A 16,731-nucleotide genomic window follows, 5' to 3' on the forward strand; every position below is an offset into this window, starting at 1 on the left:
TCAGGGCGACTAATCTGTGTACCACTGCCATTAGTAAGCCTGTTTAGATGTTGCATAGTGCATCAGATATTGGTATCCTTTATAACCAGGTCTGGATTTGTGGTGAGGGACTAGGGCAGCATGCTGCCCAAGCCACACTGAAATTTTGCTAACATACGAAGCAATGGGGACCTCTCCCCACTACTCTGTATGTGATCTAAGAACAGTGATCCCCAACCAGTGGCTCGTGAGCAACATGTTGCTCTCCAACCCCTTGGATGTTGCTCCCAGTGGCTTCAAAGTAGGTGCTCATTTTTTAATTTCTGGCTTGGGGGCAACTTTTGGTTGCATAAAACCCAGTGTAAAGCCAAACAGAGCCTCCTGTAGGCTGCCAGTCCCCATAGGGGCTACCAAATAGCCAATTATAGCTCTTATTTGCACCCCCAGGAACTTTTTCCATGCTTGTGTTGCTCCCCAACACTTTTTCCATTTGAATGTGGCTCACGAGTTAGAAAGGTTGGGGATCCCTGTCTAAGAAGAACACACAATTACGTTGGGGGGGGCGCAAAAGGGGGCAGCACTGCTTATAATAAGTAACAGATCCCTGCTGGGTATGTGTTTAACTAGTTGGTGCCTTGATGCACAGGACATCTTTCTCTGTGTGTAATTCAGACAGCAGTGTGTCCTAAAACACCTCTACCGCCTACAGTACGATTTACTGTAAAGATAACCACAGTGCTAGCGCAGCTTCTCCATGAAGATTATGATGCGTTACTCTACAGACATACCCTGAGCCAGTGCAGTTTTCCGCTAACAGGAACACCGGCCCGGTTATAATTGGTGCTTAGTGATGTATTATAAACAATGTTCCTCATGATGTAAAATATGAGGATATTTGAAGTCAGCTTGCAGTTCCATAACCTGTCAGCCCCATGCTTTTTTCTTTTTAGATATGCTCTCAGTTCATATGTAGCTATGTGTTGGAGCACATTACACAGGTACCACTACATAATATACACAGTATGGCATATTATATACAGTGACAGACAATGAGTATTGGCCACCCAAGCACATCAAAAACAGTGAAAGATAATGAATCATAAGGGTTATGATGCATACAAATGTAATTTATAATGCCCACAAAACTTAATAGAAGGAAGAATATGGTGGCAATTTCATGTATAATACCCCAAAACCCATAGTAGGATGAGACAGTGGCAATTCCATGTATAATACCCCAGAACCCATAGCAGGTTGATAGTGGCAATTTCATGTATAATACCCCAAAACCCATAGCAGGATGAGACAGTGGCAATTTCATGTATAATACCCCAGAACCCATAGCAGGTTGATAGTGGCAATTTCATGTATAATACCCCAAAACCCATAGTAGGATGAGACAGTGGCAATTTTATGTATAATACCCCAAAACCCATAGCAGGTTGATAGTGGCAATTTCATGTATAATACCCCAAAACCCATAGCAGGATGAGACAGTGGCAATTTCATGTATAATACCCCAGAACCCATAGCAGGTTGATAGTGGCAATTTCATGTATAATACCCCAAAACCCATAGCAGGTTGATAGTGGCAATTTTATGTATAATACCCCAAAACCCATAGCAGGATGAGACAGTGACAATTTCATGTATAATACCCCAGAACCCATAGCAGGATGAGACAGTGACAATTTCATGTATAATACCCCAGAACCCATAGCAGGATGACACAGTGGCAATTTCTTGTATAATACCCCAGAACCCATAGCAGGATGACACAGTGGCAATTTCTTGTATAATACCCCATAACAGGATGACACAGTGGCAATTCCATGTATAATACCCCAGAAATTATAGCAGGATGAACACAGTGCCAATTTAAATTTTTAAAAAAATTTTTGTTTTTTTTTAATGTATCCGTTTGTCTATAGTTACATCCCGGGGTGGAATAAATTAAGTGCCATATTAATGAATAAAACCCCTAAACACACAGGAGAAACTGATAAATAGCAAGTTGGGGCAGTGTCAGCTTGGGATTCACCTGATGGGGGAGGTAGAAAGTACATGGAGAAGTGACAAGAAATTCAGAGGTCACTGGGTAAATAGAGAAAGGTTACTGGGAACAAAGCCAATAGCTGACTATTGAGAGTTGTGGCAGAAGTAGCAAGTCATCAATAAAGACCTTACTGTTAATAGAGAACATCACAGAAAGTGAGCTCCACTTGTATTTACAAAGCCATACTGCAATAAAAAACAGAGGCAGTTTAATTCTCACACACTATCCTGCTGCTTACTACCCTACTGTTTCTGCTTCTTTGTGCTGTCATGTGACGTATTCTCCACGGAACTTTAGGCAGCTGCACTGATAAGGCAGGCAGGATTAGAGCAGACAGAAGAAACCACTTTTCCTGCAGGTAAAGGCTTCCCTTACAGCATATGAGCTGCTGATCATACCTTCAATAGGCCTCACACAACTGGAGCATGTTAATAAGCATAGAAACTGTCTTTTCTACGGTTTTAAAATGTGCATCAAACACTGGAAGATCATCATTCCACAGCTGCCTTCCTTGCCTTGATAGGCAGAGAGACAGGACGGTTCTACACCGAGTGTCGAGCAGGGATTGGGCAGAAAGCTCCCCAATATCTGTGCTGCTCTAAAATACAGGGCAGATGCAAAATTAAGGTTCCGACTTCCTGAATCGCGGGGCACCATTGCCAGCCCAGGGATTGCAAACAGTAACATTATCCCCAAGGGACTGCAGTTCTGAAACGGGATTGATCCCCGCCACACAGGGACAGATGGAAGCCTTAGACTAGGGGCCTATACAAAGGGCTCATTCATATTTACAGCACTGCTGCCTGTAAATTTCGTGTGACTATTAGTGAAACCAGATAAGGCACATTAGATAATTTCAGTCTGAATATAAGCAACATATCCAAAGTCTTACTGCATGTAAATCACATTTAGGCATGTCAGGAGATGCTGTACATACTGTTGCAGTAACAGGTTAGCACTTAAAGGAACAGTAACACTAAAAAATAAAAATGTTTTAAAATAATTAAAATATAATGTACTGTTGCCCTGCACTGGTAGAAGTTGCGTGTTTGCTTCAGAAAGACTACTATAGTTAATAGAAATAGCTGCTGTGTAGCCATGGGGGCAGCCATTTAAATTGAAAGAAGGAGAAAAGGCACAGGTTACATAAGATACCAGATAAACTGTGTAGAATACAATGGGAATCTATGCTACTTATCTGTTATCTGCTTAGTAACCTGTGCCTTTTCTCCTTTTTTCAATTTAAATGGCTGCCCCCATGGCTACACAGCAGGGTATTTATATAACTGCAGTAGTGTTTATGAAGAAAACACACAACTTTTAGCAGGGCAGAGCAATAGTATATAATATATTAATTATTTTTATACACTTTCATTTTTTGGTGTTACTGTTCCTTTAAGCAAGGAGATCGTCCATTCTGGTTCGTCCATGTTTGGTTTCACCACAAGTCTTTAAGCTACTAAGGGGGGGGCGGGGAGAGTTAGGGGGGATTTCCTTGTGTTCACATGAAAAAAAAAAAAATCTTGTGTTCCACCCGCATATTTAATGCTAACATACATCTCAGCAAGCAATATGAAACAATGGGCTGCAGTGGAACACATGAAAGATCCACCACAGGGGGATGTTGAATGAAACATTTGTGTAAAGAGCCATTAAAGGTCAAGCACCATAGACATGTGCGTCTTTTATCAACCCATTTAACCGGCTATGTTAAATTTAAGTTTTTAGCAACAGTAAGATATAATAGTATGGCAAAACATTTTTTGGTATTGTCTGACCAAATAGACAAGCAGTTATTGGCATGTTAAGGCATTTAATATCATTACTCCTTAAGCCTCAAGTAAAATACTTCTATTCAAGCCTTCACTTTATTTCTGCCCAGTTGGTAGAGCAAATAAGCCTTCCAAAACCAGTACAGGTACCACACTAAGCCACTTTCCCATCCAGGTATATTACATAGTGTACACAATCTTTAATGCTGGCAGTTAAGGGGGTAACCCCAGCAAATAGTTAACGCTAAATCAGAGCTTATCTATTTTTTTTTTAATATAATTAGATATGTATCTATCAGACTCTGGCGCTCTGCGACAGTTCAGTGCTGAAATAAGTGTAAATGAAAAAGGAAACATTTTTGAAATATATAAAAGTTTTATTAGAATCTAGACAGTTCCAGCCTGTAGTGCTAGATAAAAAGGTAAAATTGGTTTCCATATTAAGAAATTCCTTCAAGAACTGGAGGAAGACACTGTTGACCTGCAGCAGTAACAGCAAAAAAAAAAAAAAAAAAAAAAAAAAAAAATTCCAGTATTTCTTGCTTCAACTGTTGGATGAAAAAAATGAATAGTTTAAAAAACAAATTTCCAGAGTTATGTGTAAAAAGACAAGTTAACATGCATAACACTCCCCCCATGTAACTTTATTTCCCCTCTAGATTACATGTATTTACAGTAATCTTAAATAAGCCTCACATGCTATGCATGGCAGTGGCCAGCACTACCTCACAGCACTGGGGTCTGGATTCCAGCCTAAGACGTTTGTTCCCCCTACAGTTTCCGTTTGGACTTGACACTTAAGTAGGTTTCTTGGCTATTATCTATATCTAAAATATAAATATATAACATATACTGTTTGTGGACAGAAGCATACAGTAGCTCAGCAATAACCTTTAAGATGCACAATTCAAAGCCAAATCCAATTCTAACTGTCATAGGCTACTGCTGTACAGATCATACAAAAGGTTAATTTTAAATAATGAACACTTTAATATAGCTAGAATCTCCTGTACCATGAATATATGTACATGATGTGTGCAAGAATTTCTTATTCTATTACCTGCAGTCTTTCCTGAAGGCTGACAGACGACCTCATGCACATTTGTTGAACTGAAGCTTCTGCTTGTCTTATGTTCAAGCCCAAAAGCTAAAATCCAGCAAGAGAAAAAGAAAACCCAGTTCATACATTGCTACAATTTAGTAAGCATTTTAATATTAAAGTTTAAAATAAGTCTTTTCAGGCGTTAACTAAATACAGAATATACTATACTGTATACTATTATCTTTGCGTGGAAAGAAAGAAAAGGTCTTACCTACAGAAGTATAAAACTATTTGTTCTACCCCTCAGCTTTCGTTGCCATCCTTAATCTAGAGTAGCACAAAGTTTTATCCAGAACGTTTGCTCAGTTTTTAAAGTCTGAACTTAGAAGTCGCTTTCAGGGGTTTCTTTTGCACTAGACCTGTGTCCCTGGGCAGAGTACCTCGCTGGGGTTTATTCCTTTCCTTGCCATTGAAGAAGCAGATGCATCTAAAGATCTAAGCAGGTGTCTCTTTGCAGAGATACCCCCTTTGTTATCTCTATACTTTGCTCCTTAAGACTGAAAGCAAACACATACTTGACATAAAACATTTACTACTCCTTGCCTCATTACACACAAATCTAGAAAGACAGTTTCCGTTTGAATTATTTTATTAAATGAAAGTGTACAACAGCTTAACTATACAAACTTAAAAAAAATTAACATTATCAAAAGGAATGCTGCTGCACTCTTTACAATAAACCACTACAACAAACAGTTAAAAACCTATGAATCTGACTCAAAGGCATATAATTTACAGTCCTTCCTCCATCGTAAGGTAATGTACTTAAATATATTCCAATTCATTCACAAAATGGCTCTCTGCATCTGCTCTGGTGTCTTCTGTCATATCACTGCATGTATTATGCATGACTGAGATAAGTCTCCTTAACATTGTTAACTCGATAACCTGCAGCTGCGTTACCTCTGGGCTCTCATCCTCTCCTATTTATACAGTGAAGCCTGTTTCAATAGAAGTAAAAAGTAAAAAATAGGTTATGCTGTTATCCAACTAGCCAATTCAAAGACAGTTCTAGCCTCTCAAGCTTAATCCTGTTGCTAGATGCCTGAATAGTTTGAATCAAACATTTTCCAATTCCTTGTTACTTACCCCAGAGGAGTGATTAAAATTTTTTTTATTAAATATCTAATAGCGATTTCTTCCTCCATATCCGCCACCGCCACTTCCACCACCACTACCACTACCGGGACCATAGTTCCCTTATAAAAGAAAAAGATTTTATTTAATTTTAAGTGGAAAGAAAAAAAAAAAAACAAACAAACAAAAAAACTCTACAGGAAGATATAAACTACTCAAAAAAAGCTGCAGAATCACAGGGTAGAGGTGTGCCTGACTGCAAAAGGGGAGACAAGTTGATGACAAATGCCATGGTATATTACAGTCCGTAAATATTAAAAACATTAATATTTCCTGCTAATTGCCCCCCCCCCCCCCACCACAAGACAAATAAGCTGAATAGATATCCCCATTAAACAAGGGCCACATCACACTGTGGTCCAATTGGTAGGGGACTCAACCCAGTGGATAACCCCACGTGTCAAACAAGGCGCACTGGCTAAATACAGCCCTTCTGGCTGCTTTATGTGGCCCCTGGTGACCGTGCCTGACCGTACAGTATCTTATTAAAAAGTGTGGCCGGAGACAGTCTATGTTTTTGAATACTGCCCCTTATATGATTGAGTTTGACACCCCTGCCATACATGCTAGCCACTCCTACAATCTGATCCTTACCTCCTCCATATGGTCCTCCCATACTCCTGTTTCCACCAAAGTTTCCTCCACTTTTCATTGGTCCATAACTGGAAGACTGTTGGTTATAGTTCCCAAAGTCATTGTAGCTTCCGCCACCACCGTAGTTTCCTACAAGAGAAATAAGTCAGAACACACAAAAAAAAAAAAAAAAAAAAAAAAAAAAAGGGGGGGGTGGGTGAGGTGGCAATTAGCCAGTTCAATTACCTCCACCATAGTTGTCATAGCCTCCCCCATAGCCGCCACCTCCTCCTCCTCCTTGGTTGCCATAGCCAGGGCTACCTCCATATCCTCCTCGCCCTCCTCCATATCCAGGTCCACCTCCAAAGCTGCCACCTTTAAAAGAAAAAATTAATAAAATCCAACAATTAAAATTAAGATTGTAGCAGTGTACAGACAAGTCTAGAACAGTTTACCCAGCAATAAAATAAACTTCCTTGCCAACCAAATACCCTAGTTTTATGCAAGGTTTTCACGTGCATAGGCCTGTAGAGAGCCATGAATAGCATTAAACCCATTTATTCTTGTATGCAAGCCCTTATCAGTAAACAAATGGTCAGAGGTGTCATTTCCTTGTTACAGGAAGAAATGTAAGACCATCTTCTTTCTAGAAAGTGATCTAATGTATGACAACTGAATATTGTTTTTTTGTTGGATAACTTATTAGAATATAACTGATCTATTTTCATTCAGGATGCGCCTCCTTTAGATACGTACCGCTTTGACCACCACCATATCCATTATAGCCATCACCATACCCACGTCCACCTCCATAACCATCTGCCAAGATAAATGCTTACAGTTAGTGAACCGTTTTTTCAAATAAATTTTAGAACTGTTTTAAAGAACCACGGCACTAAATATAAACTAAAACTAAAACATTTCTCCATTTTGTATCAGATAAGCTTCTATTGCTATCCATTACAAAACTACAAAGTGTGGTAGGCAAAAAGGTTTCCAAATTATAAAGTTTGATTTGCATTAGACTTGCATCATAAAAAGGCTAACAAAACTATAAACCCTCAATTGCAACCTCACGACTGCATTCTAAGTTGCTAGGATTCTTTGCAGATCTCGCTAAGGGATGCAGCTAAAGTAAGAAAGCCAATTTATCACTTTCCCTGCAGCAAAAGAAAGTTTCAGAGTAAGGTCCATAAATATCTGACCCCAAATAACCCTATAGTAGTGCAATCTAAAGCTAACACGGGCAATATTTGAATGCTTCTTATGCTGGATATTCCCAGACATGCAGACCTAACCACATACCAGATGATCCTCTGAAGTTGCCCCCTGGTCCGGAACCAAAGTTTCCACCACCTCGTGAATCTCCAAATCCAAAGTTACCTAAAATTAATATATCAATCGTAAGAATGCGCTAACAAGCACCTGAATATACAAGAAAGCCTGGAGCAACCTAGTGTCTTCTCAACAGTACAGGTATTGGACCAGTCATCCAGAATACACAAGAACTGGGGTTTTCTATATAAGGGGTCTTTTAGTAATTTGGATCTTCATACCCAGTAACACTGAGTTAGCTCCAGTAAGGATGTATTATATTTTAGGATCAAGTACAAAATACTGTTATACTTCAGAGAAAAAAAGGAAATCCTTTTTAAAAATGTGAATTCCATTTAAAAGTCTATGGGAGAGATTATTCCACAACAGAGGAAAAAACACTTCTGCTTATAAAAAGTAACATTATGTTCTTACCTCCTCTACTATTTCGGGTGTTCTGAACATCTTGCATTTCTTGCTTGGATAAGGCTTTTCTTACTTCTGCATTATGCCCATTTATCGTGTGATACTTTTGCACTACAAATTAAATTATGCATATTACAAAATAACATTTACATATAAAAAAAAAAAAAGTAACATCCAAAAAGCACAAAGTAATATATAATGTACTGTTGCCCTGCACTGGTAAAAGTTGTGCTTGCTTCAGAAACACTACTGTAGTTTTTTGTAAATAAAACTGCTGGCCCTAAGGCCAAATGATCAAATTACAACGATGAACAGTCACCGCTGTCGGACCAAGGACTACATCAATGAACCAATATGGTCACCAATCTGATGGAACATAAAACCTGCCCAGTTTTAGACCAACGTCACCCAGTTAGACCTGTCAGGGGTGCCCGGGCAGAGGAGCTGCCAAATCGGTCTGAAGGACCCAAATCAGCAGCTAAAATCTGCCCATGTATGGCCACCTTTAGCAGTGCATGGCAACAATACATTTGAATTACCTTAACACATTGTGGTGTTAATGTTGCTTTAAAATTTTCCTAACACTCCCGTAACTACAAAATGTACTTACAAACTATTTTATCCACTGGGTCGTGATCATCAAATGTCACAAATCCAAAGCCTCTCTTCTTTCCAGACTGTTTGTCAGTAATGATTTCAATGCTCTCAATTTTGCCATATTCTTCAAAGTACTCTCTAAGGTGATGCTCTTCTGTGTCTTCCTTAATGCCACCAACAAACAATTTCTTAACAGTGACATGGGCACCAGGTTTGGCAGATTCCTGCAAAAAGCATTTAATATTTTATCTCTGCTTCAAATGAAAGTTATATAAAAAAAAAAAATAATTCTCACACAAGACACATTACCTCTCTGGCAACAGCTCGCTTAGGCTCGACCACTCTGCCATCGATAGTATGTGGGCGTGCTGCCATAGATGCATCGACTTCATCCATGGAAGAGAATGTTACAAATCCAAACCCCCTGGATCTTTTACTTGCAGGATCTCTCATGACCTGGAGTGGGGAAAAACAATGTTGCAAGACTATTGCATGTATCTTTCCATGAGATATAGGCATTACATAATAACCGCACTTTAAAAAGGTGGCCATAAACTTGCCAATTTTAGTCCTTTAGACCGAATTGGTAGCTTATCTGCCAGTGTATGAGCACCAAAGAGTCCTCCCAACCAAAATCTGGCCTGAAATCAGTCAGCTTTGATTTTTCAGTCATATCAAAAACTGCAGCATCTACCACTTCTTGCCTCAAACAGGGCTGATACTATATATTATAGATTAAGCAATCAGCTCATGCATACCCACACGCTTAAGGCATGCTAAATATTTTAAAGAAACTCATTTGTGACCATTTTATTAGATATAGGAACTGGGCCACATGCAGATTAAAAGGAGAATATACCCTTATTAAAACGGAGCACAACTAATAGGGCTTATTCAAATGTACTTCCTACTTTGTGTTTAAATTTTCATAGAGCTAAAAAGAGAAATGGAAGCCACACCAGATTTAGCCCTTGCAAGTAAAGAATTGCAGGTATACAACCCTCCCCCATGCCTCTTTGTGACTATACTGTAAGCAAGCATTGTTTATGCATTGGGGGAAGGGGTACCTTTGCTCTGATAATCTCCATATTAAGTGTAAAAAAAAAAATCAAATAAAAACAAAGACTGTCTTAAATAAAACAGGCAGGGGGAATTTGTGATTACTAGTAGGCAACCCCCTTCCCTGGCCTTTGTTGTGCCCCTGTTGCAAGCAACCTCCATTATGCAGGGGGAGGGGTATATCTGGCAATCAATAGGAGGCAGATTGAATCTCCATGCTTAGTTTAAAAAATTGTAAATAAAATATCAGAAAGTACCTTCAGCAAAATCTAATGGGGGGGGAGGGAATACTGTCCCTTTAAGATTTTACAACCCACAATTCTGTAGCTTTATAGGAGTAGCACAATAGGCTCTGTATTTTGTGGAAAGGATTCGGAATACTGGCATGTATGGGGTAACTGTTGCTAAGGGCTAAAGATGGGTACCGCCGGGCACCCCAGTACTTACCACACAGTCTGTAAGCTTCCCCCATTGTTCATAGTAATTCCGCAGACTGTCCTCGGTTGTTTCAAAGCTGAGCCCGCCAATAAATAGCTTGCGGAACTGTTCCTTTTCTCTCTATAAATATAGAATAAACGGTAAAATGGAAGTTTTTTCTGTGCACACGCAGTAAGCAGCACTTTAGGGCCTAACTTCAATGCAGAGTATGAGAGAGCCATTAGGTACATTATTACTATTTTTTCGCCGTGCTTCGGCAATAAAATGTGGTGCGCATCTAGAGCAGAATGCCGGCACCGGGCCGCCCAGCGCATCACGTGAGCCCAGATCGCAGCAGAACTACTGCAGCAGCCAAGACAAGATGGCGGCCGCGAAGCCGCCATTATCTGCAACAAGCACGCATATTCATATTCTGAGGCTGATCTTCCACTGCGGTCTACATACAACTACCTGCACCCTCGATGTAATGTCGGAACAACAACCCAGTAACTGCAGCTCAGTTCGGCTTCTCACAGTACATTAGCGCTCACAGTAGAAACATTATCTCTATACATCTAAATACCATTCATTTGCACCGAAACAGATGCGAAACAATTGTATTAGCACCCCAATCCGCGTAAGCTGCAACACCTGCATATTACTATGCCTGTTATTCCACATAGATTCATTTCAAATAGGTGATACAATTACAGAAATCTTACCTCCATGACGGCTGCAACTAGATAAATACGCGAATAAATAAATTTGCGCAAGCCTTGGCTGTGACTAGATATCCCGCTCCGCAGCTAGGATTAAATGGCGACTGACGAGCTCTGCTTTCTCCAGAAGCTTCGACGCAGGCGATATAACACGCCCCTGCTGCTAAGTACGTCACCCGTAACTCGCCAATGGACATGTGCAGGGAGGAGCTAAGGCCAAAGACCGTTGGCGTAACCCGATCCAATTCAATATGGAATTAACGTGACGTTTTTCAAAGTAACAATGAGAACTAAGCAGGGTGTTACGTACATTGCTTAGGGAAGCGCAATTAGAACTCAGCCTGGTAACATTTTCATCGTAATGGTTTTAAGAATCGTTATACGCGCTTCTGACAAAGACCCGGAATGAAAAAAAAAAAAGATATAATAGAAGGGGAGGAGGGAATTCGGGGGCTTTGTGGGTATTTTCATTCGATGTACAATGGGGTCACTTACTGGGTAATGGATTTAGTTTCAGTTAAAAAACACGGTTTCGTTCATTTCTATATCCCTACTTTAAATGAAATGTGTAGTAGTACAGCTGTAAATAATATTGCAATAGTGTAACTAAATAAAGATATAAATGTCAGCACTTTTCCATCCATAACAGGGCTTCCCTTACACAACTGGTGCTATATTTAAACATTTTTTGGTCCAGTTGAATTTTTGTTTCTATCAGTGCAGTTTGCTTTGGTACTGCTCTACTGCTCCCATCACTTAAAGTAGTCTAAGGAAGAGCAGCTCTTTGCAACAATGTTGCAAAAAGTGTGTGAGAAAGTCTGGTCAGAAATCTGCTATTGGAATTGGCGCAGAGGACATCAAGAGCAATCTTGGGTGATTCTGATTCAACACAAAAAGTATTGAGGCAGAATAAAATTCTGTGTCTTTCAGCCTATGATTAAGTACCCTATGGTACGAAACGCGTAAGGCTTCCCAGTGCTTTTACATATGGTCTAAATAAACTTTATACCTTTTTATACTAATTCCTTTTTGGCTGCTGCTTTCTACAACTTGTTGGATTTTTCCGGAGTGCCTGCCTACTATATGTTTTGTTGTTCCGTATTTGGATTTTCCCCGACTTGAATGGACACCCAGGCCTTGAGGGTAGGGCCACCTGTTTGGCTGTAAGAGCAGTTCTTTGTTTTTCTGGAGCGATATCTTTATGCTCTCCCACCATTAACTCCTTACTCCCATACTACTTCTTATGTAAAAGTCCATATAAACCCTATTTCTTTGTTCAGGGTTCTGACTCTTGGTGAGCTTGGAATCCATGAAGCTCATGTCAAATAAATTTGTCGTTCACCACAAGTGGTCTCTGGTAACTAAATTTCCCTGACAGTTCCTAAAGCACACTTAGCAACAGAGAGAGCATAAATTGCAAGTGTTACCAGCAATACAAATTGCTTGTGTGGTATTTTATAAAGCTATGGAACACTGATTGTAAACATTGAAAATGTTTCAATTATGGTTTTGCCATATATTGTTTGTCATTCCCTTTACATGCATAGAGCAAATTTGATGAAGCAGTTGCTCTTAAGGGGTTCCCAAAAATTACTTAGACAGTATCCTGAGTCTTGGGCCAAGCTGCAGAAGCTAGAGGCCCATTGTTTTGTTATAGAAATTGTACATCACAGATAATGCCACAGAGGGCATATAAATACAGGCTGAGAATCTGCCCTAATACTTGAAAAATCTGATACCTGTGCCTGTACCAGGAGCCATTGCGTTGGCACAGTATGTAGTTGGCACAGTATGTAGTTTTGCTCTGAATTCTACTTAGTGTGGCACAGTATGTAGTTTTGCTCTGAATTCTACTTAGTGTGCCTGCACCTAGGTTGAAGCAATTTGCTCTAGGTAGGTGCAGGCACAACAATAAGATTTTTCAATTGTAGGGGTGGACTCTCAGCCTGCGTTTATTCGCAAGCCATCCCCGTGTGAAAGTAGCCTTAGGGATCCTGTTTAAAAAAAGGTTAGGCTGATTGCAAACCTTAATAAGTTACACTCATTCCTGCATAAAGCTAAATAGTTTATTGTGTACTCTCACCCATCTGTATATACAGTACTAGGGAACTTGCTGTTCTGCATTTATTGGCTACTATATTTACATACTAGGGTGCCAGATGGCTGTCTCTCATCTGCATATACAGAGAGACTGCTGTGCTATGATCCCTCCCATGTGCAAGGAACAAAGCACCAGATGGATTACTCTGCCTCCCATCTGTGTATAATTGCACATCTTTCTTTCACTGCTTTTGATATACATTTACTCAGCATTAATAGGCAACAGCTAGGTTGTGCTCCCTCTGCTTGTATGTACACAGGTAAGGAAATACCTAAAGAATATTGGGCCCAACAGCAAAATCTTTAAATAGGCTTACTTGTCTAACCTTTTATGCTCTGTTCTAATTGCAAATATAAATCAGTCAGAATCCTCACTAGATCCTCTATACTTCTGGACACACCAGGTGGACACTACACGGGTTACATTTTATTCTGACTGCTTATACTGTATTTATATAAATGTATAACTCTACATTTATATAACCACTGTTGAATTACAGACCAATCTCTCCAAAATGCCTTTCCACCAGCAACAATTTGATACAATCGCTGGTGGAAAGCCCTTTGCATTCAGTTTTCTGAAGTCATGCAAAGTTTCCTCCTGCAGGCAACTTTGCACAACTTCAACCACCAGCGATTCATATTGTTGCCGATGGAAAGGCTTTAGGAGACATTAGTCACCCACGGTAGCAGAGATCTATTGTGCGTGAATAAATATCACCAAGGGACATCAGCTTTATACATATCCAAGTCAAGGGCTATGACACGTGGAGCTACTTGTAGACACCTACTTATCGTGGCTACTAAATGCCAGAAAATACCCTGCCATAGACAATACTGAGAATACTGACAATTATTAGTAATTATCAGCATTATCTATTTTGTATCATTGACTAGCGTGTGTCATTGCCCTAAGCAGGTTCTCAGCACCACTTTTTCCATCTGACCATAGAAGGGCAATTAGTCACGTTATAAAAAATATTTAATGGCAATTGGAAATTATCACAATTGAAAAGAATTATCAAAGCTAATTGATAACCTGGATAGTTCAACTGGTTAATAAAGTGTGTAACTGAGGGGGAAATTAACTGGAAATAGGCATTGCTTTCTTTGCTTGTAATAATTCATTATTGGTGCAGAACATCCTTTCTGTGCAAATCTGAATTTGAAGGATTCTGCTATAATTAACACTATAAATGTATTTGCTTTTGTGGCCTAAAACAAGCAGAATATATAGAATACCCTGTGCAGACATAGGTGTAGTACATGTACTCCTGTAAACCCAACATCTAAAATGTGCCAGCATAGTCATTCTCTCTCTCTCTCTATATATATAGAGAGAGAGAGAAAAAAACATAGTCCTGTAAATGCAAATACAGCAGGTTGCTTATATACAAACCATAAATGATAGTTGTCCAACTATGTCCTCGAGGTTAAATGCTTTAATATAATCACTGCTTATGAACAGGGTATATTATTACAGTTCTAATTTACACAATGTTACAAGACTTCCTTTTTTTGAGTAGGTACAGGTTTATTATGTGCGCAGCTCCTTTGTTGCTTTAGCCAGCATATCAAAAGAGAACAAAGACATATAGATGACACACCCAGGTAAAGACACATTACCATTACAAATGGATGGTGTTACATTGTTTAGGCATTTGCCCAGATAAATGTGAATATTAGAGAATAGGCACCTAAATAAAAGGTACTACTATGTTTCTGTTCACACCTTCCATTTTTTCGTTTTCCTTCGTGTTTTTGCATTTGGTATTGCAGTATCTCAGCTCACAACACAGAAACACATATTTCCCTTACTAGCTCCTGGTTTCTTAATCTCACGTCCTCTCTTCACTAATTTTGCTCATCTCTTTTATGTGTAATTGCTTTAGGCTACAGTCTGTTTTTTCACCTGAGAATATTTAAACTATTTGTGCCTATAGGTCCCTTTTACCCCCCCAGGGCCCAGTGGCTATGTCCTAATACACAGGTTGGCCAAAACCTGTAAGAGGGCACACAGGCAATTATCCTACTTTCTGCAATTTTTTGCCATTAAGTGGTTTAATTGGTAAGGGACAGGCAACTTCAAGGCTTTTTATTGCAAAGATATTTTGGGGTATTTGGTCACCCACAGGAAACGCTATTACCTTCATGGGACAAGGAACCCCGTGTGCTAACGCTCCATTACATCAACCCTTATTTTTGTCCAGTTAACATGCAGATTAACTACCCCTTTAAAGGGTGAATATAAACTTGCAGTCAACATGAGTTTAGAAACCAGGGTTTGTGTTGGAAATATTTTCTATTGTTTTTATTAGGAAAGAACTTTCTTAGTTCTTCAGTTATTGATAGAGAATAAGTTGGTTAAATAACTTCACATCACAGTAAAACCTCTGTATAACAAATGTCTCCTTATCTGTAAGTCTAAAGCTGGCCATACACGCACTGATAATATTGTACGAAACCTTGTTTCGTACAATATTCAGTGCATGTATGGCAAGTTGGCGAGGTGACCGATATCGCAGGAGGCTGCTGATATCGGTCGACTCGCCGATCCGGCGGGTTAAAAGATTTTGATCGGGCGCTATAGAAGGCACCTGAGCAAAATCTGCCTTCAGAGCTGAATCGGCAGAAGGAGGTAGAAATCCTATTGTTTCTACCTCCATATCTGCCGTTTCAGCCCTGAACGTTAGTGGCCGATTGGAACGACCTTTCGTGCAACCATCGGAAAATCGCCACGTGTGTGGCCACCTTAATGCGTACAAAATACAATGCAAGATAGTAAAACAAACAATTAACAAAATAATTTATATATATATTTCTACATGAGCCCTATTTTCATGTATGATGTTTTGTTTTCAGACACAAATAAAGTCATGATAATAAAAGTGAAATATTGTGATTGTGTTTGGATTTATTTTTAAACTGAAATGTTTTACTGAGTTAGATAAAAAAGAATAAGAGAAAGATTTGGTAAATACAGAGCACACATAACTTGAAAGCAGTGGCTGGGTTTTTTTCTGTTATACACAAGTGATGAAATGGGCAATAAAGCATATCCTGGCTTTTAGTCCAACCTGTACTGGAAAATACCTCATGCATGTAAGGAAAAGAATAGCAGGGGATCGTTTTTACATGGCAGCCAAGGGAGCCAATTTTTGTCATAAGCTTCCAACAAACAAAAAATTAAAGGAGAAGGAAAGGCAAAGTCACTTGGGGGTGCCAAAATGTTAGGCACCCCCAAGTGATTTGAATCGCTTACCTTTTCCCCCAGGCTGGTGCCCCTGTTCAGAGAGAACAGCACCAGCCCGGGGTACCTGTAGCGAGCGCTTCCTCCTTCCTGTATCGCTCACACACGCATGCGCAGTAGAGTGAAAAGCCGAACATTAACAGAGAAGTCGGCTTTTCACTCTAATGCGCATGCGCCTATTGTGTTAGTCGCAGCGAAACGAAGCCGGAAGGAGGAAGCGCATCGCTCCA

General features: G+C 39.6%; 1 protein-coding gene across 3 annotated transcripts; it reads right to left on the reverse strand.

Annotated features, from left to right (window-relative positions):
* Positions 1–4,163: 4,163 nt before the first annotated feature.
* Positions 4,164–11,477, reverse strand: hnrnpa2b1 (heterogeneous nuclear ribonucleoprotein A2/B1). Of its 3 annotated transcripts, XR_004223096.1 has the most exons (12): positions 11,155–11,477; positions 10,463–10,573; positions 9,266–9,412; positions 8,970–9,180; positions 8,369–8,470; positions 7,925–8,002; positions 7,376–7,438; positions 6,866–6,994; positions 6,641–6,769; positions 5,999–6,108; positions 4,868–4,954; positions 4,164–4,355 (listed from the first exon to the last, which is right to left on the reverse strand). XR_004223096.1 is itself a non-coding variant. In NM_001016926.3 (11 exon segments), coding segments are annotated over 10 exon segments (984 nt in total). In that variant the 5' UTR covers positions 11,161–11,278; the 3' UTR covers positions 5,481–5,850; positions 5,999–6,034.
* Between the last annotated feature and the right edge of the window lie 5,254 nt (positions 11,478–16,731).

Source organism: Xenopus tropicalis, chromosome 6 (assembly GCF_000004195.4).
Source record: "Xenopus tropicalis strain Nigerian chromosome 6, UCB_Xtro_10.0, whole genome shotgun sequence".
In the NCBI taxonomy this organism is placed as follows: Eukaryota; Metazoa; Chordata; class Amphibia; order Anura; family Pipidae; genus Xenopus; species Xenopus tropicalis.